Here is a 26930-nt window from a genome sequence, read left to right on the forward strand (position 1 = left end):
CACTGGTTATATCCCAGACTGAGAAGGTGCCATAATCTTCCAGGTGCTACAGCATAGCAGAGACTCTTTTCAAAGTACATGTTCTTTCTCAGCAATGCAAAAAGTGTCATGTATCCAGAAGCCAATGAGATCACATCATACAATGGAAGTTTACTGGATAGCCTTCATTTTATTATGTAGCATGAAAGTTAAAGTGATCTGTGATAAATGTGATAGATCATGGGTCATTTTTAGTGAGGTGGGCATCTGACCACATGCCCACTAGGAACAAGCAGGTAAGACAAAAGTGCCTGTGCCACAAGAGTAAGTTTCGTCTTTTACAGACACTGATTTCCCAGCACAATCACATTACATGGGAGTAAGAGATCAGCCTTGAAGAGGAGAACACAGTTGCGTTCTCAAAAATGTCCCAACGAAGCTGTGCACAGCTGTTTTCTGCACTTCATCAATGCAACCAAGAAATCAAACTCTGAAGCTTCTGAAAATATATGCACTTGCCTTTACATCCTTTACATACACCCTACAGGCCTTTACATTTCCTTCTACAGGTTAGTTCAGCTACAAAACAAGACCAATACTATGAATAACTGGACTGGAATTTAATGAAGGAGTTGCTCTTTCAGAAAGGAGAATAGATTTGATTCCCAGCCAAGGCCTATGATTTTCACCCTGCTGTATAAACTTGACTTCCTTCTGTCATGTTTAGGAGCCCATAGAACTCATGGCTTCTTCAACAGACTGTCTATGCCTTTCCCCTGCATGAACGCCACACAGCAGCTCGTCATCTTTCACTGTAGCCCAGGACATCTGCTTTGTGGAGAACCTTGCAGCCCAGTCTCCTGAACTGCTGATCACAATGACCCCACCCAGTCCTCCAACTCTTGTTTTCATGAAGTTTAGAGCAGCATCAGCAGCATCTTGTGGTTTCTTCCCTGAAGGGAGGAAAAAAAAAAATCAGAATATATGAGACAATTATTTTGCACTAGAATGAATTTCAGACGAAAAGTGGCCTAAAATTTTTAAAAGAAATAAAGTCCGAATTGTGTATCCCACCAGGTTTGCCAGCAATAAACTTTTGTGGTAAATAACAGGCTCCTTAAAGGTCCTTGCTAGGATCCAAAAAACAAAAAAAAAGCAAACTTCCAACATTCATCATCTTATCACCAGGATTATTCTGTTAACACCGATATCCACTAGCTAAGGAAGTATTGTGAGAGTTTATTTACTTGCATTTATTTCTGATAAGTCTACAAATGAAGACATGAACATACCGCTATATTCCTAGCTGATAGCATGAACCTGTCAAAGGCACACGATACTAAAGAAGAGTGAACTTTTAAACAAAATCTGATATCCTGCAAAACTTCACTGTTGTCTTTCTTGTCCTTGGTAGCCTCAGATTAATCTCAAGGCATGGAGTACTGTTTGGTTTAAAAACACCAAAGACATCAGGCATGATAGAGCAACACTAAGGCTACAATCCTATGCACTCTTTCCTTGGAGTAAGCCTCCATTGAACAAAATGGAATTTACTTCCAAGTAGAACTATGTAGGATTGCGCTGTAACAGACTTAACCGTGAAGTATTTGCCCCTCCCTCTATATAAAATGAAATCCAAATATGCTAGAGTGGAAATTATTTTCATGCTTAGAAACCAAAGTCCCAGACATTATAAACACTAACAAGAAGGATATTTTCATCCAGGCAGCAGCTGCCATCAGAACGCTTAAACATTCTAACAATTGCAAAAAGGATCATTCAGTTTTTAGCCATCAGAAGAGCACCTGCTCTTGGCTTGCAGTGCACTATGATCTGATTTATATAGGCTGATTGAGAGGGACTGGTGACACATGTTGGCAACACAGTAATTTGAAAACAAAATAAAAAGCCTACCTTAATACATACCCTGGAAGCTATTATACATATTCCAAGATCAAATTAGAACATGGTGACACATTTCATCATCAGTTGTCTCAGTAAAGACATGAGACCCTCCCTCCCCAAGACAACCAAATAGAGCATTCCAGGTTAAATGTTACTAGAAAGTCAAGGGTTGGTTCACAACTGTTACCACATGTGTAGTTCATGTGTCCGGTGAACTTCCTTCACAAAACCATAACTAAATCATGTACGCTTACACTCATCTTGGAGCACCACCATGCAAACTGAAAGCACATGTGTGCTTCCAAGCCACAGTGGCTTGGAGAATTACTGCTGCCCCATGTACTTCTTGTTCAAACGTACTTCTTTTCTATGGAGACTGCCCAACTCCGGTACTCTCAGAGTGCCACATTATTTTCAAGATGTGGGCCACAAGCATATCCTGAGACACACAATGACCCTTCACAAGTAAAGTGAGGTTCATTAATAAAGTTGGGGCCATCTAGCAGGAGTGGCTTTGTAACTATAGAACAGATGAACTAAGGAACACAAATATACTGATTTACTGTACGTAACCCATTTTCCCAAGAGATCTGATATGAAAATGAAGAATCTGTTTCTTACAACTTGAAAGCATTTGCCTTTTTCTGATTAAGATGTTTACCACTCTCTTCCTTTAACATAATTAAAACCTGGTAGCAATGCCAAGAGTCAGATAAAATTGCCTTAAGAGAATGGGAGCCCAATAGTGCATGAAATGTGCCAGTTGTACATTTCTCCTCTAGAAAAGTACAGTGGGCAAATGGAAGCAATTCATATATGACCACAGGGGGAAATTTAGTAGGATGGCCACACAAGTGAATCAGCCTTAAGAAAAGTTAAACTTATAACCCTGCTAATTGGGTAATAGGCACTTTTTCAAGTGGGTGCTCCTTTTTTAGCAAGGGGAGAGTAACTGGCCCACCTCACCCCAGCACTGTCTGTTCTAGTGGCTGCCTGCTGGTATTCCTTGGCATCTTTTTAGATTGTGAGTCCTTTCGGGACAGGAAGCTATTAGTTATTTGATTTTTCTCTGTAAACCGCTTTGTGAACTTTTGTTGAAAGCAGTATATAAATACTGTTGTTGTTATAACCACTTTAAAAAATGCATTATTTTGTATGAAAAATAAATGCGTATAGATTTTCATTTATGCAGAAACTGAGACAATGATTTTAAAAGTACCAATTAGTGTCTGGAAAAAAAACAACATCAAGATATTATACCACAACGGTTATAACTCTACTAACATAACATGGTTGGAAAGAACACTGGTAGTCTGGGTAGATGCTATGAGAAGTCTTTGCATGAAAGTCTTCTATTTGCACAGGACTGGATCATGACCAACTCAATATCCTCAGCCAAAATGTTTTTCGTGCTTGTTTTATCAGCCATTCCATAGTGCTGCTCCATGCAGCCACTGCCCTGCAGTTTCTCCTCCACTATTAGTACAACGTGAAGTTATTCCATCTATTCACTCATTCCCCTCAAGAATCCTCATTGTGTGTATGTGCATGAGAGAGAGAGAGAGAGAGAGAGAGAGAGAGAGAGAGAGAGAGAGAGAGAGAGAGCATGCATGCATGTATGTTTTCCTTACATAAGTCTGTCTTCATCCAAATCCTACAGAGGAAGAGGTCTCTTCTCCCTTAATTCTGGAAAGATGCATGGCCATATGCAATGCATTTTTAATATTATTGAATTTGTAAAAATCGCAAAACCAAGAATAGTTTGCACTCCCAAGACGAAGAAATATGCAGGGTCAGAAATAAACACACACACACTGAGCTTTAGGCAAGGTACTAAGTCCACTGCCCCCTCACTCACCTTGCCGACATCAGCTAATTAGGAAAGCAGCCCAGTGTGGGCTAGGTGAGGAAGACGTGGTGTGGCACCCCAGGGTCCACTCCCTTGCCTTCTCCCGCTCTGTTACCCGCAATTCTGTGCCCATCCTGTTTAAAATAAGCAGGAAGTACGGAACAGGCTGTTCTTCCTGTTTAGGACAGGCACAGAGCTGAAGGTGTGAGCGTGAGGGGGTGGGATCTGGATTGCCACTCTGCACTTCCCTTCACTAACCTACATTGGCTATTTTTTTAAGCCCAGAGAGGAGAGTAAGGTTGCAGTGGCAGAAGTAGGTGAGTAAGCTGGGCTGCTGCTGCTCCAATCCTGTTCCTGCTTGCTTTCAGAGAGTGGGGTTGGCAAGCTAACAGAAGCAGCTCGATGAGTGGTGGGCTAGAGGAGGACAGCAGGCAGGCACAGGGTGAGGGGAACCCCTCATCACTTTGCTGCTCTTCCCTCAACTTGCTGCCCATGCTTTAGTTGGCATCTTGGTTGAACCAGCCCTGCCGAACCAAGCACAATCCAAAATAAAATGTGACAAACTTCCACAGAGGCCCCCTGGTGTCGGTACTCTAAGATGAAGAAGAGGGGTGTTTTAGGTTAATTTTGTGTTAAGTAAGCGTGATAAATAAATAAAGCTATTTATTTAAAGACCTAAAAAACAGAGATAAAACGTTCCCATGCTGGGGCAGTTGCATGGCAGGATTGTGTAGATAATCTGCTTGAATTGTAACATATTTTATGTGACGTTGATAGTTTCCCCCTTTACAATTTAACATTTTTCCTGTATATATGAAACAAAGTTTTTTTTGTTGTTGTTCCAAACCCGTCAGTATCAGAACAGAAGTTATTAAACTGTGGTCCAAGATCTGCAACTATAGCTTTGTATTAAAGCAGGGGTCACATTAGCATCTGTAACTGTATTTGGAAGAAGTAGGTCAGCTGATTGTATTTACAGACTGTACTATAAATTGAGAGTCTGGATAACATTGAAGGTAAAGCTCTTCGGGTCACCTGCAGCCTGATTGTATTACAGTAGCATGAACATTTTCCTTACCACACAGATGAGTACACCTGTTTTCATTCACACTACTTTTGTTTTTACAGAAGTCAGAGAAACAAGGGTTTAAAAGGATTCATCAGCAAGGATCCAGCTCCAACAACAATTAAAATCCATTGGGTATGAAATTACAATCAGGGAAAAGAAGTGCTTTTAAAAGTAACCAAGAATAAGCTTCTTCTCTACTATGCAGCTCTAACCACCACGTTGTTGCTATTTTTTCCAACATATTTTAGTAGGACAGAGTGACGTCCTGATGCCACCTAATGCCACTGATGGATTAGGGTTAACACAAAGCCAGTACTATAGAGAAAATGTACTGAATAGCCATCTGGGCACAGTCACCAAGGTCATGAAATTGTGTCCTCACTCCATTTCTCACTGGAATACCATGTCTTCCAGTCTGACAGCACCCCAACTGCCTGTGCAGCAATATAGTGGTGTCAACATGGTGTCTGCTGAACCCCTTACTCCAGCCTCTGGAGGTCTCCTTGGGGTAAGAACCTGCTGGCCTCGTGGGACAACTCAGACCTGCACCAGCAGTCTATCACTAGTACAAGTTTGTATTGATCCATGTAAGCAGATCAGGCCCAGAAACAGAGTCAGGATTTGACAGGTGCTGATGCTGCTGAATCTGCCCCCTTCCCAGGCCTGATCCATCCCTGTTCATCCACTCCTGCCCCCATTCCACCCCCTGTGCAGCCCTACCTGAGACAGTGACTGTCCAGTGCCCATCACTAACCAGACCCAGCCACTCATCACTTCTGGCACACACTCTCCAGTGCAGTTGCATTTGTGACAGCCTCAAAGTGCATTGTGCCAGCAGTACACACATCATGAAGGCATAAAACATGCTTAAGATTGGGCCCTAAGAAATATTAATCTTAAAAAGTTTTGGCTGTACCAAAAATGATTATAGCATGTGCTATAATCCATTGGTTGGTCGTGACACGATTTTGATGGGTCCTGTAGCAGCTGAGCAGAGCCTTCAATGAAAACATAGGTGAGGGAAGGATCAGATAATTAATTACCTCAAGCACTGAGGTTATTCCCAAATCATATAGCTGCTAATTGCCCTACAAAGAGCTGAGCTCCTGCACTTTGCAAGCATGTGTCAATACAGGGAGATAAATGTTTGAGCATCTATTTAGGGGTTATTATTACTTGTAAATAAATTATTTCTATATGTCTTTTTTTTAAGTCTTGAAACCTAGGTTGGTCCTGACACAGTGTGGTTTTAAAAAGTGGGTCCTGGAGCTATTATTTAGCATTATAGATTTGTGTGTATTTGCTCCGAAAACATTTCCAGTATTCAAGGAGAATGTCAATACTTCTGAAACATTCAAGTAACTGACAACAACCTATTCCTACCACCAGCTGACAGGTATATTATTGTTCTATACTTTCTGTAACTTAGGATTTCTTGAACTCCAGGCTTTACCTTGTTCCATGTGAAAGAGGATAAGTCGTGCGAGAACCACTTTCATAATGCTCTCCCCGTGGCCTGTGGTAGAGGTGGCGCCAACATCATTATCAGCATAGCCTCCACTTCCTGATCAAAGAACGGAATGGTTAGAGGATGGTGTTTTCTCAAATCAACCACAGGGCACATCAAAGAATAAAAACTCTTTACAAACATATAATCCCCCTAACGTCAAGTTTTGTGAACCAGAATGACCCAGGTGAAATACACTCTGTTTGCACATTGATGGAAGACAGAGGGCATGGGTAATTTTGCTCTTCAATTAAAAGATGTGAAGGGCAAGGAACAAGTGGCAATTACCCATGAGTGGCCAGATGCAGAGCTGTGGGGAGCGAAGTGGTAAGTACGGCGTGCTCTGCAACGTACCGCGTACGCCCCCCCCCTCAGCGTCAAAGCCATTTGGGGTAGTGATGGCAAAGTACCATCACTGCCCTGAATGGCTCCAATTCCGAGGGGGAGGGGGCTTACACGGTGCATTGCGGAGTATGCTGTACTTACCACTCTGCCCTCCTTCTAGCTCCACTTCTGAGAGTGGCTGTATTATTCTGAAGGTCAATTACTGTTAGTATAGAACTGCCACCAAAAATGGCTTCTATGTGGTCAGGGTTCCACTCTCCTTGATTATTTTACGGTGGTTAAATGGTTTTGTTTCATACATCATATTTCTTATCTTGGTTTTGTTTCATACATCATATTTCAGTTCTACTTTCATTTTGATTTGCTAGATTACTTTAATTGATATAAACCACCTTACACATTTTAGTCCTGGAGAGGCTGTGCAGAAATCAGGAGATAAATAAAACCGATTCTTGGGGACAGTGTCTAGTACACACTCATGCATTTCTTTTAGAGGGAATCTTCAAGGAATATTAATGGAGCATACAGTAGTTCAGTATGTGAGACAACACCCATGCCTACCAAGAGCAACCCATATACAGCAAATCTGCATTCAAAAACTTCGGGGAGAACCTTAACCAATATTAACCTACCAATAACAACATGATGGGTCTAATATTTTTAGGACTATTGCCCTTTAGATAACTGTACACTTCATTATTTATTTATTTGGGTTTTTTTTCTCCCTTTCTCTCTCTGGAGCCACTATATCCCCCTTTCAACAATCCTCCCTGTTCTGGGGGTTCAGCTTTCTCCTTCCCTGTCAGCCATCCAGGAGGCTGTGCATAATGAGTGAAAGGTTACTGAAGTGAAGCAAAAAACATGTACTGGATGGAACCATGCAGAGACATTTCACATACACACAGTTCTTGATTAACTCTCAGCTGCAAAGTTGCCAAACAAAACTGAAGTTCAGGCAAACTATGGCATAAATGGATGACACAATTGCTAATAAGCTATGTCCTTCATTCAGCCTGCCAAGCTAATGTTACCTCTGAATTGACAACTAATAATTGCTCCGGGCTTGAATGTCATTAGAGTTTGAATCAAAAACAGCATGTTTCCCTCCCCCCACATCAAAGCCTATGAATTTCTAAATAGCTTTCTACCTGGAATTTCAATTGGAGACACAAAATGAGGAGCTTGTTCTACTCAATGCAAATTGAAGTCTATTGCTGGTAAAGTATGTGTGTATACAATATGCGCTTTATAAGACTTTGCAGGAACACTGCTTGCTACCTCCTCTAGTAAGACCAGACCTGCAGCTAGAGAAAGTATGAGCCTATTTCTAAGAGAAAAGCTTACACTTTTTCAAGTGACTGTTGAAAAACCGTGACTGAAAGATCGTCATGTATTTTCTTTTTCCACTCCCTACCCTTCTAATCTTTTTTTTTTAATTATTTTTTTATTTTTCCATAAACACACAAACACACATACAAAAACACATACATACAAACATTGAGGTTGCAGGATACCATATACCAATTAATTAATAATTCATTCTACCAATAATTTCTTATATCTCTTAATATAATAAAAAAAGGAAAGAAAGAAAACAATTATAAAAATAAGAAAAAAGATATACAAAAAATACATATCCTACCCTTCTACTCTTGAAGGTGTTCAGTAGGTACAAGTTAAAAAGATGTTGTTTTAGAGACGTGAGTTTGTGGGGAAAAAATTCATTCCTATTCAACAAAAGCAGGAACTTATGATTGCAACTCTGGACTTACGCTTGCTGTTTCTGCTGGAGTTGTTTCAGTTTAAGAAGTGGCTTGCCTCTCTGGCAGTAGGCATTATTGCCACAGGACCCTCAAAGCCTTCCTATCACTTCTTTGGTTTACAGCCCTTGGATGTTATTGGATAATCAACGATATCATGCATCTGACAGGAGAAAGGATCTTCTTCCGTTCACTGTTCTCCCCTACCTATGCAGGCTGTATCACCAACGCGGCCAACCAGTTTGTTAGTGAGTCCCCCTGTTGATGTTGCAGAAGCTACATTTCCCGCACTGTCGATAGCAATGGCTCCAACTGTTCCAAGGTCTCTGCCAAAAATAACATTGCAAACAATTAGCTGATGATCCAATTGCGTTTGCCAGAAGAACATGGCGTATATTCTCACAGGTAGCTTTTTCCAAATGTGAGATGGCCTATCAGGAGTCTTCAGTCGGAAGACATGAGTTTTAATGCCTTCTTATCTATTAGGATAATTCGCACACGTTAAAGAGGTTTAATGACCTTCTCAATTTGAAGTTACAAGAGAGGGAGACGTTAGCAAACTAATTCTAACATGAGGCTGCAACTATTAATTGACGGGAAAAGTAATTAAAGGACTGTTGTAGGCTTACAAAATTCCTGACAGATTAATTGGTTTTTTCTTTTCAGATTTTGGTCATTTGGGCATAAATTGAACGTTCCCTCCATATCATAGTCATTCCTTTATTTCCTTGTAATTGCTCGGGATGGCTGCAGGCACCATATGATTCGATTTCATTTGGACTGTTGGAAGATTTCAATTAGAGAAACAGTGCAAGGGGAAAAGAGTTCAGCATCCTCTGCGCTGCAGTCCTGATCTGATTTCTCTCACATAGCTGCTATGACCTTTTAAAAAACTGAACCACAGGAGATCACTGACCTCCCTTGTCATGACAAGTTTGGTCTCATTTCTGTTGAAAAGGGAACAGACCAGTGGTTCCAAATTGTGAGCTGTGGCTCACCAGGGTAGCCATGGAATCCTTACAACAACAACAAAAATACACTTTTGCAGACATGGGGAGCTCCCTGACATAGTGCTCACAGACATAGTGCTCCCTGCACCCCCAGACCCCTCAAGCCTGCAGCGGTGGCTGTAGGTAAGTAGAAAACCTCCCTCCCCCACAGCAGCACAATCATGGGGATTATGGTGCTGCCTTTCCCCTCTCCCTACCCATTAAAGGGGCATTGGCCAGTGCTTCCCAAGCTGATGGGTCATGACCCACCAGTTTGGGAACCACTGATGTATAGGACTGTAGCCCTAATGGGGAGCTTCAGCCAATGGCCCAGTGACCAAACTTGAAAAAGTTTGGGAACTATTGGCAATTGACTCTGTAATGGTCCAAGAAAAGCTTTGAGGGAGTTAGGGAAGGTACAAACAAGAGAACCCTCAGAAGGAAATGAGGGAAAGCCTTTATGCAGAGCCCTGTGTGTAGGAGAGGCTATGTACTGGAGGCAGGAAGGGAGATTGAGGGTACCTTTCTATACTCAAAAAAACAAAACCCAGTTTGGAGCAGCATAGGATTTGGCATAAATTCCCTGCACCAGTATATCCTGAGATACAGCAGAATATTTCCACTGGAGCAAAGTTATATCATTGAAAGCAGTCACTGGTGTGAAATAAGATTTCAAACAGATAAGCTTTGCCAAGACACCAACATTTATACTCACTTTTGAAACTCTTGAGGATTGGAATCTGCCTCAAGGTTTTTCTTCCATCTGTCCAGAGACCTTTCTGTGATTAGCTTCTCTCCAGGAACCTCAGGAATTCCCATAGCTCTAGCAAAGGCAAGAGCCCCCTGGTCAGTTAACAACATATGGTCTGTCTGAAGGGGGAAGAGAGAGAGAGAGAGAGAGAGAGAGATCTAAGCAGCTGCTCAACAATTACGCAAAATGGGGCTTAAATTGGTTTAGGATTTTCTACCAACGGAAAAGGCAAAAATACCTCTCTAAACTTCTCCCTTTATTATAAGAATAGTTAAGCTCCTGACAGTGGTATAGCTGGTGGGGGACAGGCCGCACTGGGTGCTACCCCCAGGTGACAAATGACACAACTAGTGACCAAAATTGCAAATATTGCAGTTATTGGGAATAACACCATTTGTATGCCATTCAAAGTATAATTTACAGCAGCATGCAATGAAACAAACCAGAATGAAGTAGCTTTGTTCAAACATTACGGCCAAAAAACCAGAAAACAAAAATGCAACTGTCTTACGTAACAAAAAGTAGATTTCCTTAACTCAGAATGAACCAATGAGATTGATTGTTCAAAGAGCCAATGATATGTTATTATGATACAGCATGGAACCACTAAGGTATTATGATACAGCATGGAACCAGCATGGTACCACTTAGTAAGGTGCCACCTTCGGGGGGGGGGGGAGGTGACCCCCCTAGTGACCAAACACTCAGTGACCAAACACCACTAGTGACCAAAATTATGAAAATTGTGCTTTTTAGGAAAAATACCATCATTCAATGTGTAATTTAATGCAGAATGTATTGAAACAAACACTGAAATATCTGTGTTCTATCAAAACACAGTTATTACAGCCACATAACCAGAAAAAGAAAACACAACTGATTATGTAACGAAGTGAATTTCCTTAAAACCCATCAATGAGCCTGAGTGTACTGAGAGCTAACGAGGTATTATTATGACACAGCATGAAACCAATAAGCTATTATTATGAGTCAGCTCCCTTTTCCATATATCAGAGCTAATACTAGAAGTCCTATACAGTTGTGTGAGTGTCATCAAGTTGGCCACTCTTTTTTTTGTTGGTTAGTGATTGGTTGGATGACCTGTACTGTTCTATAGTAAAACAAACAAACAAATCAATCTTGGCAACAGCTTATGCAGGTTGGCAATTTTGGCACCAAGAGTGGTACCAATCAAGAATCAGCTATTCGAAAGTATTACTCTGTTACTATAGTAACCTATATGCACATGCAAGGTCATGAACAATCCCCTGACATCAAATCAACAAAAGCACCCCAAGAGAGGCTCCATGAAATTTCTTCTCTTGAAGGCTCAACTGGGAGTTTCCAATAAAGGACAATATAGATAGGTATCATATATCTCTACTTAAGAGCATATATTGTCATTTGTAAAGTGGAAGGACAATGAGAGTGTTTATTCTTACAGGTCTGGAATATTCTAGCTCTTTAAAAACAAACATTCATGGGGGGGGAAGAGAGAGAGAGAGAGAGAGAGAGAGAGAGAGAGAGAGAGAGTTCATTTGTGCAAGACTGCCCTCTTCTGTCTTTGCAGATAAAGCACCAACCATGTCTGATTGTGACTTCTACACATTTACTCAAAAGTAAATTCAATGAATTCAAACTTATTTTCAGGAAAAGGTACACAGGACTGTAGACTTAGAAGAGGAAGAAAACTGCCAACACCACTAAATAATATTAAGCAGCCTCAGGAAGAAGGCAGACAAACATTAAAAAGAGGTTCACAGTTTTATGAGCACAGTGGAACACACTCCCTTCTTAAGGCTGGCGGTAGCTTACCAGTGAATGAAACACTGCTAAATGTGACAGCTTCTGGCTGGCTGCCTCATTGGTAATGCCTACTGGAACAAAACACAAAACACACCACAGCCGCCTGGTCTTGGAGAAGGTTTTGAAGCTTCTGTCTCAGGTGGTCAATTTTGAGGTGCTCCCCATAAGCACCAGGGCAGGGAAAGAAAGTACCATGTGGCTGAGCACTTGAGATGGAGGTAGCCCACCCAAGGCAACAAGTTACACAATGCTTTTCTTCTCAACAGGAGCTGGTAGCAGCAGAAGTGATGGAGAGGTCAAAGACTATAACTTATACTCTACCAACATTCAATTTGCTGGTATGCTACAGGCACCCACCCCCCCACACACACATGAAAGAGAGCTCAAAACACGTTCACAGTACTTGGAGCCTCTCTTTAAGGCACATCTGTCAACTCCCTAAATTTAATAACTAAAAATTTCACATTATTAAGAAAGACTATAGACTCATCAGTCTAACCAAAAAGATTTAAACGATTAATTTTTGTTTAAACCCACATCAACTTTCTTAAAAAAAAAATTCACAACATTTTTTAGATGAGGTTTAAAGGATCAAAAAGTACATTTTTCCTTTCCTCCCGGACCATACTACTAAGATAATTATGTTTTAATTGTTTTTATTAGTGAATGTCATTCAATAAGATTTCAAGCTATGACCCTGTATCTTGTTATGCACACTTATGGTGCAATCCTATGCAGACTTGTCCAGGAGTAGTCCCACTGAACATGGTGGGCCTTTAGAAGTAAATATGCGCAGCACTCAGAGCTGGCTGAAGACCTTCTGACACCTGAGGCAGCATGCCAGATGCTGCCCCCTTTACCCAGTATGCGCCTGCCTTTGCTCTTCCCACTCAGCATTTCCCCCCTCCACATATCCTCTTCCCTCTGTCCCCCTTTCTCTTTTCCAAGAAAAGAAATGCATTTCCACATTGTTTTTATTTACTAACTTTTTTATTTTATTTACTAATTTTTATTAACTAACTGAACAAATCCCAGCAGTCACAAAATTAAGACAACTGCAGTTTCTATTGGCATTTTCAAATGATGTCTTATGGTCCCAATTAAAAAAAACAAAAACATAATCAGTAAAAACGTTTAAAGTTCAATTAAATGAACAGGACAATGAAAGTTAATTGCAAACTATTTGTGCTATGAATTGTAATTTAAGTCCCAACTTTGATTGCAAACCTTTACATGTTTATTCAGAAGTAAGTCCCACTTCACTCCCAGGTATGTATGTACTATATAAGATTGCAGCCTGAGAGGTTTAGAGCCCAGTCCTGAGCTCGGTTTTCTGCCAGGGCACACTGAGGCTTACCGCCAAGCTATTGCCCATGCTAGCCCAGCGCTGGCCGGCGCTGGGCTAGCGCCGGGGGAGCACCAGGAGAGTGCCCGGCCTCCACCACTTGGCAGTCTCTCAGACTGCCAAGACACGGAGAAGAGAGCAGTGGCGGGGGGGGGAGGCGAGGAGTAGGTGTGATGGGGAGGTGGAAAAGGCGGGCTGGAGGTGTGCTGGGGGAGGGAGCGGGGAGGCAGAGAGGCAAGTCTGGTGGAGCTCTGCTCCACCGGATCCTGTCCATAGGGCTCGGTGCCCTACATGAACATATTTACCTTACCATTGACTTTTTGGTCGGCGATAAAGTAAGTAGCCCCAAGTGGCTACTTCCCTTACCCAGGAGAAGTAGATGAAGTCCCTTTCTCCTGAGACACCGCCCGTGGCACCATTAGGCACGCAGGATGCAGAGGCAGCTGTTTGAGGAGCTGCCGAAGCTGCATGCCCCGAGCAGCTGAGGATTGGGCTGCCCCATGTTAAAGAGTTCGAATAATATTGGTGAGAATACACCCTTTTTACAAGCCTGTGGGAAGAACATGTCACCTATTTCCTTAATGCAGCAGCTCCCAAACTGTGGGATGGGACCCACCAGTGGGACGGGACCCAATTTTTGGTAGGTTGCAAAACTGACAGGGCATTAGGCTATGTGCATCAAGGATTAACAAGCTGCTACTTGGAGGGGGGAGCACTGCTGCCCTATCACCATTATAGCACCACCCCTTAGCATTTATAAATCAGGTAGCAGCCACCTTTGGGCAAGGTTAGGGGGAATGCAAGGTGGAGCTCTACAAACGCTCCAGAAGGTGGTCGCCCTCCCCTCCCCCCAGTACAAAGGATAAAAACAGAGGTTTGAAAAGTGAACCCCCCCCTTTTTTTAAAGGCTCGTAAAGCTAGGTGAGTCCTGATAGAAAAAAGTCCAATTTTAAAAAGTTGGTCCCACTGCTAAAAAGTTTGGGAACCACTGCCTTAATGCAAGGAAGAGGAACAAGTCAATGTTAAGGAAGAAAAGGAAGTTCATCTTCCAAACATGATATGATTTGTTTATTTTCAAGTGTTTTATTCTCAGGATTTCAAGAAAGTAATCTCAGTACATAAAATGTGTTTTCCAGTTGGCAAGATATCATTTTCAAGATATAGTTAATATCCCACTTATCACAGTAAGGGTGCAATCCTAACCCCTTATGTCAGTGCTTTCCAGCACTGACATAAGGGTAATGCAGCTCTGAGGTAAGGGAAGAAACATTCCCTGACTTTGAGGAGGCCTCTGTGAGTGACACCCAACTGCAGGATGCAGCACACGTCCCATTGGCACCGCTATGCCAGTACTGGAAAGCACTGACATAAGGAGTTAGGATTGCACCCTAAATTAGATTATCATTATGTCTCAGGTCTTGTTAACACAGGGCATAATTTACTGAAAATGTTTCCTGCACAAACCCTGTCGATATGAATGGGAGCTGCACAAGAATATGACTTAGCTGACAGTTTTCAACCAACACATATAAAAATGTATCTCTTCTGTTATACCCTAACCATCTGATAAAGTGAGCAATTGTCTATGAAATCTGACACCACGATAAAGGAGCTAATCCCTAGGGTGCCATTTTTGCTGCTGAAGGGACTAACCCAGCTACTCTTCTGCAATTTATTTCCAGGTACTTGTTTCTCTCCCAGTGCACGTAATAAAAGTATGCCACAGAAATCTCTAGATTTTGGTAGATCTCCAAAAGCAATCATTTAACGGATCTGACCTTCTGAGGAGTTATTAGCTCATGACAGGAAATAGGTTGCAAAGCTTAATGAAATATATCTCAATGGACTATTTAACAGGCTAGACTTGTGAGTGTGGCGAAATCTGAAGAAATCCATTCTGCCCACCAGATGGAGCCCATATTGTGCTTGATAATTCCAGAACATATTTATTCTGCTGGTTCAGAATGAAACTTTAAAAATTTATATATTTATTTAAAATGGGACCAAATCAAATGCAGAACAGATTTTCATAACCTAATGTCCTCTGACTTAAAACAAATAACTCATATTTAAATCTCCCATGTATCTCCCATGTTTAAGGAGTTTCCCCAAGTTTATAAAGAAATATCTACACATTATTTTTTAGAATAGAATATTTTTTAAAATTAAAAATTAAATTAAATTTATATTTTAAAGGATTTAGCGATGGATCTAGATGCTAGTGATGTTCGAGTTTGAATGCAGCATTTACACATATGTTATGGTCATGTCCTCTGAGTGTACGCTTTTGGGGAAGAAATATAAAGATTGTGCTACAGCAACTTCTGATTTTTACTGATATGTATGTAATCCTAAATTATTTACCTGTTGTAAGGAGATTAACACTCAGCCAACGGAAATGAACTCTCTGTTCTTCCATTATGGCAAAAAGTCTTAGGTTGCAATCCTAACCACACTTCCCTGAGAGTAAGCCCCATTGAACAAAATAGGACTTACTTCTGAGTAGACCTGGTTAGGATTGTGCCCTTTACTACTTAACTGGAAGGAAAGATGCCCACCAACATATGCCCAAAGGAGGAATGATATTTTGCACTTATTGGTATTTGAGCAAATGGCATATCGGCATCAATTGTGCATAGACATATTTGAGAATATCTGGAGGCCGTTCCTTGATATAATAACATAAGCCCCATGAAGTGTGTTGATAAATAGATTAATTTTGATCACGTATATATTTGTTTTGTCCCCCACATTTTTTCTTTCTTTCATAATATGTAACTTCTAATATTATATCCATGGAATGTTCTTTTTTGTTAGTTTTTAAAATTTACATAGAACAAGAATAAAGCATTTTTTAAAAATATGTATGTCCAAATGATACATTACCAGGCTACTTAAACACTGGAAACAGTACTTAAGAACCATCTTCTCCAACATGTGTTGCAATATGCTTTGATCATAATAATCATCAGAGGACCTGCTACAGGTGCGCTTACCAGAGGAGGAGTGATGGGTGTCTGCAGACCTTCAGTGCCTGAGAAGGTGAGCCAAATCCTGCCCCCACCCCTGTCCCAGCATGATGACATGCCAGCTTCTCCTCTTTACAGCCCTTACCAAGGACCAACCTTTACTTATAGACAAGAATTCAGTTTGGTACAGGAGTCTAAAATGCTCGTGGCATGACTGAAGCTGCCTGAGCAAGAGTCAGATTTGTAGCATCACCACCTTCTTGTGCACCACATTTAGTAAAACCTGCACTGGTTAATAATGTGTCAGTCTTGAGAAAGGACACTTCAAACATTTCAGGCCAACAGATACAAAACTGGAATGGGGGCTACAATTGGAAGGGAAGTGAACTTTACTCCTGGGCAGAATCTGCTTACATTCCTTTCGATTTTCACAAGAATACAAGTGAAGGGAGGATTTTATTATGAACCAAGACACTCCATTTTACCAAGCTATTAGGGTCATGACCATAAAGGGCCATTACAATTCACAATGTAACAAGTACACAAGTAAGTAAAGAAAATGATTCCTTACTGAGATAACATCCAATAGAAGTTGCTACATTATGAACGGAAACTGCTCAGCTGGTTTAGTAAAAAGAAGGAATTCTTCATATACATTTCCTGCTAGAAGTAACCTTTACTAAAACTGAAGATAATCATAATACCGAACAATTTCCTGTACTTACAGCCCAAGCTTATGCATGTCTTCAGTTCCATTGTGTTCAATGTGTCTTACTTTCAGGTAAGTGCACATTGGATTAAAGCCTTATTGGCAGCCCAAACGTGAGCTGCCTGGCGCACGGGCCTGCCACGGTGCCAAAATGGCTACCACAGCATCCAACATGCAACTGAGCAGCCCACAGCGGCTCTTTGGGAGAAGGGGACTTTTGTCCCCTTCCCCCGGCTAAGGAAAGTAGCCCCACAATGGGGTTACTTGATTCTGCTGTGGCTTTGGAGCTGGTGCAGAACTGAAGAGTCCTGTGCTGGGCCACACAGCCCGACACATGGCTCAGGATCCGGTGGAGCTCACTCTCCTTCCGCCCCATTCCCTCCCTCCCACCCTCAGTTTGCAAATACACTTCTAAGCAAGGGCTATCACTTCAGACATCAGATTAAACCATAGTTAGTTTGGTTTGGTGTGATTAAGTTAGATGTAAATGATGTCTCGCTCAATAAGACTGCTCTCTGCAGCATTTCAGCGTGAAGCAGCTTATTAGGGAACTAACTTGCATGTGTGACACTTTGCATGAGCACACATTTGCAGGCATGGAAATCCTTTTGGAAAGTCATTCAATGTCTTAAAAGTTTACCATGTAAGTCATCATTTTCAGTTATTTCAGTTTCAGTACAAAAAAACAAAGAGCCAATAATCCATTCTTTGCCACTTAACAGGAAATATTCAACACCAGCAGCGACCACCATTTTATATTTTCGGTAGACAACTTCAATGAATGGTTCAAAAAAGCCTTCATTTTGTTATCTCAGATCTCTCATTGGACATGGGGATTACTCACAGTGCTTGGTATATACTCTGCAGTGTGTCAATTTTTGGGTTTCAATGGCACTTGCTAAATGCCTATCTAATCAGTGTCTTTTCAGTGGTAACGGCTTCATTTTCATGTCATTGCCAAGGTGCATATCTACTTCTCCTGCAGCTGTTGGCCAACTGGCTCTCATAATGCAGAATGGCCCTGTCCTACTCTAGCTCATCTTATGACTCACCAAGCTGACACCACCGACTGGCCCAGAATTGTGGCCTGAGAAGTGCCTGCAATCCTGGTTAGGCAATAAAAACAGGAATCCTTGGCCATCAAGTTCCTAGTGGGCCACCATATATTGCTAGGCTGGTAAGCTAAGAGTGTAAAATTAGAAAGAGCCTGCCCATTACTCAGATGCCATGACTGATGTCCAAAGAATGAGTTAACTAGTGCCTGAAAAACAACTGGGCTTTTTGCCCACAAAAGAAAGTACCGTTTCCAAGGATACATGAACATCCAAAAAGTGTGGGACTACTAGCCGAACAACCTGAAGCCTTGGTTCAACTTGCTATTTTGACATGTTTGTAACAAGACACCTCAATTGAACATTGGGATATTACAATGAAACTTGAAATGTAGAAGTATGTTCTGTATACTTCTCTGAAGTTTGAAAGTGCTTGACCCACACAACTGCTTTGGAGGTGAGAGGAAAGATGGTTGTATCAAAACACATTCACCCCAACCAGACATAAATTGTTCTGTTTGCTGAAAAGAGCTAAATGGCGGAGGTCATCCAACCTGAAATGATGCCTCTTGAATCTTGAAGTTAAAGTCATTAAGGTTCAGTTGCAATATGGGCATTAATTTCCTCTTTCACAGGGATTTGCAAGACTGAATGAGATAAGGGTTGTAAAACTATTCAACATACAAGAAATGCTACTCTAATGAACTGATTTCTACAGGCATCTGCTTCTATGATCGCTTTGTCCAAAAAGCAGACTGTTCTTCTCTATTCTGAACTTGGGGTAGGCGGAGCCAAAACACCTTGCTTGGCCAAGTTGCAGGACAATTTGCTTCAGTGTTAGAAGGTATAGGAAAACACATTAAATGCTGGTTGAAATTTGTACTGAAGAACTAATATAAACACACAAAATGGTGGCTAGCCTTGCTTTTAACAGTTTTAAAGGGCTTACTCACAGTTACCTCAGAGGCAGAGGAGGGCTGGTAGGTTCACTTCCATGATTAAAGTCACTGTTTTGAGAACTGGTGCCTGATATGACTAGCTTCATGACAAACTAGCTTCATGGCCTAGTTTGTCCAATTTTTCAGATCTGTCATACAAGGGTAGCTATAAATACGAACCAGTCCTGAGATGGTTGAAGGACTATAACAGTGGTGTCATTGCCCAGGGTGTCTGCACTTATTTTCTTAAAAAAAAAAAAAAAAAAAAAAGAATGTATACTTTAAAGCTATAGGATTAGAGAGCACTACAATATCCTGCAAACTCTATTTACCAGTGACAATAGGGGAATGATCACATACCCCACCAGCAAGGGAACTTCTATTATATCAATGCTTTAAAAAAAAAAAGGCTCCTGTCGATTTCTTTGCCTTAATTTAAAATTTCACTGTAAGTGAAGTTTACACTTATATCATAATGAAGTGGGAGGATGGACTGTATCACTTCAGAGTACAGACAGGAGTTTCTGTTTCTGAATGCCCCGTATGAAAAAGAAACCTCCCTACATGCAGAAAACTAACACATCTGGAACAAAGGCTCAGGTTCAGCACTTTGCCTTCAGTGCTGATTTTCTGTGTGCATAGAAGTGTTCACAAACATGGTATTGTTTGAACTCTGAAGTGATGCAGTTCATTCTATCACTTTATTATTCCAGTCCTATATGCCTCTGCATGTGTAGACCAGGCCAGAGGCAACAAGATGCCATGGAATACAGGTCAAAGTCACAAGGGAAAACACTGTCTTTGTTCATGTGTGCATTCACCATACCTTCTCCATGACAAGACGAGCGAGTTTTATTGGATGATCTATACGTTTCACTGCAGATACTGCTCCTGAGGCTAGATTTTTTCCGTCCATGATAATGGCGTCCATTTCTACTTCACCCTTTTCATTTAACACAGAACCACGACCTGACAATCAAATAGAAAAGAACATTAACATCTAGGCAATTTTATTATCAAAACTTTTCTGATCAATTTGTATATTAGCACCCTTTAAATGACTGAATTCATTTGTTTCTGAAATGCCAACATTCTGCAGAAATACTTGTAAATGCAACCACAAATCCCAGTCCTATAAATAGGTCTTGCATATCTTCTGCTTGTGACACATTTCTTCTCCTTGAATAGCAGAAAATATATGAAGACAGTACCCCAAAACTCCCTATATATTATACATACACACTATTTTGTAGCACTAAATTTTTATATGTGCATTCAGACTCTGAAAACTCAGGACACAAGATTATGCGGATTTCTCAGTACCATGATGAATGCCCTTTCTCCCCCCCCCCCTTTGACTATTTTTCTATCTTTTGGGACACTTTTAACCTCCTAGATGACCCTGCCTAAGTTCAGCTTCTAAACACTGCTGAAGTATCATTTTCCAGGCAGCCTTTGTCCTTTGTGTGAAACTCCTTTACTAAAAGGAGAGCTCATGCATTTGTAGACTGGGCTTCTTTTCTTATCTTAAATGATTACTCTCCCTCCAAGTCTAGTAGCAATTGGGCAGCCAAACTTGTCTAGGAAAGGAGTGGGGATAAAGTGACCAGGTGGGTTCCACACCTTCAATCAGATAATTTTACCATGTTCAGCTGCTGGTCCAGCAAACGGAAAGCAGGGAACAGGAAGGGATGTGTGTGCACTAATCACACACAAGGCCCTACTGCCCTTGGGCAGCCAGGCTTTGCCCAGGACACCATTTCTCTGAAACCTGTCTACCTACCAAGAATTCTATCCTGCAAGAAATGGAAAGAAACTACAACACTCAATGGAATGTACAGAGGTTATAGCTCTAATGAAGCTCTATAAAGCAAACATTTTGAATATTTTTGTTTTCTTTCTAAACAACCCATCAGCCTGGGCTCACAGTTTAAATAGCACTTCTAATGTATTATGTAGAACTTCAGGCTTGTTAGTTGGACTGTCTATGATATCTTTGTGCCAGACGACTAGCAATATAAAACTCATACTTGTGAGTATCAAACATTGATCATACCCTTTCAAATTACATAGTTTAGTCCTTTGTGTGCTCTTTGAGAAGACAAGCGACTTTAGGAAGATGGGAACTCCGCTTGTAAAAGATTTTTTCTAGCACAGGAAACAAGTTAAGCTGTGAATGCAGTATCCCATTTAAGATGGTTGGATACAAAGGAGGACAGCACCAGATGAAAACATTTTGGTGCCTGAGGTAGAACATCAAAATTCTGCCTCTCAAGGTTTCTCAATCTTTTTTGCTCATGGCCCCATCCTGAGCCTCATTTACCTCTGTGGCTCCCCTCATAGTTGCTCTTAGTTGGGAAAAAAGTACTTTACCATCTGCACTGTTTATTCTAATTGGTACTTTACTTCTAAGTAACAATGAAAATGATTAAAGACATAAAATGTATAGGCCTGCTAATAAGTAGTATTCTGATCACTGGCATTTTATTCAGTGTGATCCTTGTGAATAATCATCATACACCTGCCTGTTAAACTTGGGTGGCCCTTCTGAAAACTTACTGTGGCCCCATATTCCATTTTTTCCACGTGGTCCCCCCTAGAAGGCTGACATGGCCCCTTATAGTACTATATGGCCCACACTGAGAAGCACTGGTGTATCCTCATCCCATGACATTTTCCTTAATGTGAAATGACTGGTGTTTGCTGCTTTGTAATGGTAATCAAAAATCTGCCATCGGAGACAGGTGCATCCTAATGGTTCTGTTTTCAAATAGGGCAAGAACCAAGCCTCTGTTTTGTAGTTCCCTTTTCTGGACTCCATACAGGGAATGCTTTCCATACAGGGGAGCGTTCTAAAAACAATGCTAAAAGACCTGATCGTCCTGGCACCCATTACGCAGCTGCTTGGCCAGGTTAGTCATGTCTTCTCCTCACCCTCCCGCCTCCTAATGCTGCCAGTGTCTCCTGCTTTCCTGCAACAATACATCCAGCCCACATTACAATAAGACTGCTTCTTCTTTTGTGAAGATAAACACTACATGTTGGGTTTCAAAGGGCTCCAATCAGGTTCCTTTTTACACAGCTCATTTTCTCCTGTTCACCAAGAGCAGCTGTATTTAATGAGCCTTAACATATGTAGATGTGAGTGATTACAGAACTCCATACCATGTACAGAAGGGTAGCCAAACTTTAACAAGCCGGCTGCTTGGTGATCACAACTGCAAGGCCCACAGGTTTGCAATTTCTCTCAAGTATCCCTGTCATCGGATGTGTGAAGTACACTACTCAAAAGGCTTCAAAAATCCTGAATGATCTGAACAGAAAGGAAGTATTCTCAAAAAAGCTTTGCTAATTTTAGAATAGAAGGTTCTCGCAAAAAGAAAGCCTCACACAAACACTATATATTATATGCTGCTAAATGTCAAAGTTGACATCAACTGAGTGTTCAGATTATCTCATGCCAGAAAGGTGATCATGGACTGGTAATGGTTTAATAACAGCTCTTCACAGTTAATTCCATCTTTCCCTCTATTCAGCTGAAATTGGGGTGGTGGTATTGCTTTCTATGTCCGTGTGATGTTGATCGCACACACTCTTGAACAACATTAGTAATCCACAGATCCGTGGTTCTCCTGCAATAAATAAATCTGCCTGGAGAAGCACAAAGTCATAGCTATAACATGAATACAGTATCAACTCAATCCTATGCCTGTCTATAAAAAGTAAGTTGCATTGTGTTTGATGGTGCTTAGTTCCAGGAAAGTGTGCATAAGAGTGCAGCTTAGATCTGTTTTGTTTCTTGAGGTAAGGCATGGATAGCATAAACCAGACATTTTGATTTTTGTAGGTCTCAACTTTGAACTGGCACTCATAGCTGTACATATAACACCAATTTTCCAGTTCACTTCCAACATGATCTCTTAAGATATGTTTGCCTTTGTGTCAACTGCCTTAGTACTTCTTTTAGCATTGGCAACTTTTGTTACTGGTCCCGCTTCAATGCTTTTAGCAACACCAGACTTGTAGAAATTTAGAAGCTGAAGCTGTTGCTGGCCTGGAAATAAAATGATAGAAGGAAAGTTTCACCTCCTCAATTTTGGTACATTGGGCTGCTGGTAAAGACACAGGATCAAGGCCAGTAAAAAGAGATGCTGCTGTCTCTATTACTGTGTGGCTGCAATTTCACTCTCCAGAAACTGAAAGTGCACAGCAATTACCTGCATTAAAATGAGGATCATCTTCCATTACTGCCACCGCTTCTTCGACGGCATCTAATGCACTCCCTCCTCTTTTAAGAATATTGTAACCTTTCAGTGCTGCTCTCTTTACACCGGAACGACTTCCTTCTTCTCGCTCTTTAAAGATGCGACCAGCTCCACCATGAACCACAATAACGGGCTTCATTCTGATGAATCTTTGCCTAGCTAGAAATACAGAATTCTGAAATACAGAAATATTACTTAAAACTGAAATTAAAATGTCAATGTCACTGTGGGCATCTGCTGAGATATACTGGCAAGAATTGTTTCACAAAGGAGTTATATCTCTCACTGGACATCACCTGATCCTGAAAGCTGACTTCATATTATACTGACATTTTCAGGGTGTGCTGAATCCATTATCTCTTCCTACTGAGTGAGGGTTCAAAGTCTAGTCTCATTCCTGTTAAGTTCAAATGGACTTTTATTATCGATTTTAAAACACACACACACACACACAATAGACAATTAATATTTCATGGGAAGAAGGTTTAATCATAATAATAAAGGACAATTTCTGAATGATAAAAGCACGTCATATAAGTTGTTTCAATAATCCTTACTTAGGCAGTAATATTATTAGGTCTGTCACCAGTTTAGAGAAATTTTAGTCTATATGCATTATAATTGATTAATCAATTAAACCTGTATATGAGTAAAACACCAACAGTAAAAACTGAATTTTTTCTTCAAATGTTGTACCTGTATGTCAGCACAGACACCATTCCCTTCTGTGTGAAAGGAGAATGCTTCTCCAAAAATAACACCTGCCACCCACACTTATAATGAGAACTTGTATTCAAAATCATGAACATGAAAAAAAAAATCAACTTCCTGATTAACTGGGGCACAGTTTAGTTTATCAAAAAGCTTTTGATGGACATGTCTGACAGTTTAAATGTCGCAGCCCTAATTATTATTTTTCCAATAGGAAGTGTTGAAGAGAAACTTCCCCCAATTTTTCAGCAGCACAAAGTGGAGGAGCCATGTTCCACCATAGCTCCACTACACATGCCAACAGCACGTATGGAGAAACGTATCTCTCCATGCAGATTTTATGTATGGAGTTCTTTTTGTGTAAGTTAGCCTTCTCTCTTTAATGCCCCCCCCCAAGCAGTTTCCCCCTTTTTATTCTGCTCTCTTTTATATGTGCTGCACTGGTTTTTTCAATCTCCAGTTTTCTACTGCTTTTATCTCTTATATTATATTGGTTGTGAACCTCCATGGGCATTTTCGTTTACAAAGAAAGGTGGCAAATAAGAGCCCAGTCCTATCCAATTTTCCAGTGCCAGTGCAGCTGTGCCAATGGGGTGTACACTGAATCCTGTGGTGGGAAGGCAGTCACAGAGGTATCCTGTTCCCAAATGTATGGGAACATTTGTTCCCTTACCTCAGGGCTGCACTGTGGCTGCACCGTTGCTGAAAAGTTGGATAGGATTGGGCCCTAAATCTTTTAAACAAATAAATACATTTACTGAGACAGACAGATGGGGGAATCAGTTTACCTGGGCTGCTGGATGAAGTGAGAAGCAGCTCACAGGTCTATGTCTATATTTTCCTAAACCAGTGTTTCAGTTCTGCAGAGTCTGCACCTATTAAACTTGCATGGCACAAGCAATCCCATTTTACCTCTGTGGAACTACAATACTGGGTAAAAAGAATGAAGACCTGCGAGTTTCTAGGGCACTGATGAGGGCACATATCACTTTCTTCTAAATCAGGAGGCTGTTGTCCACATTACAATTTTCATCAATGCAATTGACTGCTGCATTCAAAATTGTAACTGAACATCTTTACAGAGGCATCTTGTTGAGAGCTAGGCATGGGTACAAAGGATATGGAGTGGCACTGCATACTGATGTCTGGCTAACAAACAAAAGTCCTTTCTATGCCAGTGTGGACTTTTCATGGACATAACAGGCCCACTCCCATTCGTGAAAATCATAATAAAGGAAGCATCTCATTTCAGCTAAGCCTCTCAGCTGGAGAGGGGATAAGTGCGACTGTGTATTTCTTCCCCCCCCCCCCCCAAAGACAATTGGCGTTTGGAATTAAGAGACTCAGGAACAATTGTTTCAAACCTTAGCAGCAACCAGTCCTACTACACTTTCATTCTAAATTCATCAGCGGTTACCTGCCTAACCATACTATACTGCAGATTACATGAGCTGGTTTCAAGGTAATTTTCTTGACATAAGGATTCATTGGCTACCTACTGTGTACTCCATCTCAAGACAAACACATTATCTTATTAAGGGGGAAAAAAGTGCTGTTTAAATTTTGAAGTAAGGCTGTGCCACCAGCAGAGGCTCTGCCAGTCCAAGTGGATTTCAGAATTGCAACCACATCTGTTGTTTGAATTAATAAAAAAAAGTTTATAGAAGTGTCACATACAAAAGCCTGTGAAGGCCACCTGGGGAAACAGAATAACTGGCAGGCTAGGATGACTAACTTGCCCCATAACACATCCATAGAGCTGACAATACAATATGCAGAGTTTTAGCATTCTAACCAACACTGCTAAAAATAAACCTTAAGCAACAAAATCACGATCTTCCTCCCCAGCACTCATCTCAAGGGATGAGGAGGGGAGGGTATATATTACAAGGTGTCTCATGTATTAATGTTTCCCCTATAGGCTTTAACCATATGATATCACAAGCAGAATAGCTGAGAAATATAACCCAGGGGAATAGGAAAACAGAAGGAAGCTGCACCAGGCTGTAGGGGAGTCCAGTGGACCTTTGTAGGGTGCAATCCTATGCACACCAGAGTGCAAACTTATGCACTCCTAGATTCCTGGGAGTGAGCCCCGTTGATTAGAATGAGACTTACTTCTGAGTGGACATGCATAGGGTTGGGGTCTAAATCAACCACCCCAGCAAGGGTTTTGCCTCCCAAGTGGCAAATATGTAAAGATCCCAGGAGTATGCACCAAGCTAGCAGTAACCCAAAGGAGGAGAAGGAAGAAACGGGGTGGGAGGGTTGGAAGAGCAGAGAAAGAGGCTCTCATCCATCCATTCATCCATTCATTCATTCGCTGTCAGCCTACTGCAAGCTTTCCTTCTCGCAGATTTACTCACAGGTGGCTGGTGTTTTGTTTTTGTTTTTAATTTCCAGAGTGCCTTCTTAAAATCTTTTTCCCCCAGATTGCAAGAGCTGCAGAAGTGCTGATCCCTTCCTTAAAAGCAACACTGCGAGTATGTTTACAAAGCCAAGCGACGGTCACATGGGGGGGGGAAGCTCTTTGCTCAGGCAGCACTTTGCCCTTAGAACAGAGAGGGCTGCGTTCCATCGTCTCAAATGGACCTGAAGCACAGCTGCCCTCACATGCAATGGCTGCTGTTTCCTTTGGTTCTGAAAGGGGCAGCGGCTGCCCTTCGTTAAAATGGCCGACCCATCCTATTGATTCCACGGAACTGAAGCAAGAAGCCTACCCTTTCCAAAGATGGCTGCTGTCTATTAGCTCTGCAGGGAGAGGCGGCGCTTAGTTGGCTGCCTGGTGTTTGCCTTTGCTGTCCATTAACTGAGTCAGCAGGAGGCAAAAGGTGGTTCAAAGTTGAATGGGACTCCCTGAAGGGGGTTGGGAAGCTGGGCAAGGAAAACACAAGGAAATGACACAGTGTTTCTCAAACTGTGGGTTGGGACCCACTAGGTGAGTCATGAGCCAATTTCAGGTGGGTCCCCATTCATTTCAA

The 26930-nt window shown here is 41.4% G+C and overlaps 1 protein-coding gene across 2 annotated transcripts; it reads right to left on the reverse strand.

Annotated features, from left to right (window-relative positions):
* Nucleotides 1-584: 584 nt before the first annotated feature.
* ASRGL1 (asparaginase and isoaspartyl peptidase 1) lies at nucleotides 585-26557 on the reverse strand. Of its 2 annotated transcripts, none has more exons than XM_066609519.1 (7): nucleotides 26316-26557; nucleotides 23191-23397; nucleotides 19800-19942; nucleotides 10119-10273; nucleotides 8622-8740; nucleotides 6256-6366; nucleotides 585-932 (listed from the first exon to the last, which is right to left on the reverse strand). In XM_066609519.1, exons 2-7 carry the CDS (start codon nucleotides 23375-23377, stop codon nucleotides 703-705), a joined length of 945 nt encoding a protein of 314 aa, XP_066465616.1. In that variant the 5' UTR covers nucleotides 23378-23397; nucleotides 26316-26557; the 3' UTR covers nucleotides 585-702. The 2 variants fall into 2 exon arrangements, with proteins under 2 accessions (XP_066465616.1, XP_066465615.1); XM_066609518.1 differs by having other exon boundaries at nucleotides 23191-23413.
* Nucleotides 26558-26930: the final 373 nt, after the last annotated feature.

The sequence above is a fragment of the Tiliqua scincoides genome, chromosome 1 (assembly GCF_035046505.1).
Source record: "Tiliqua scincoides isolate rTilSci1 chromosome 1, rTilSci1.hap2, whole genome shotgun sequence".
Lineage (NCBI taxonomy): Eukaryota > Metazoa > Chordata > Lepidosauria > Squamata > Scincidae > Tiliqua > Tiliqua scincoides.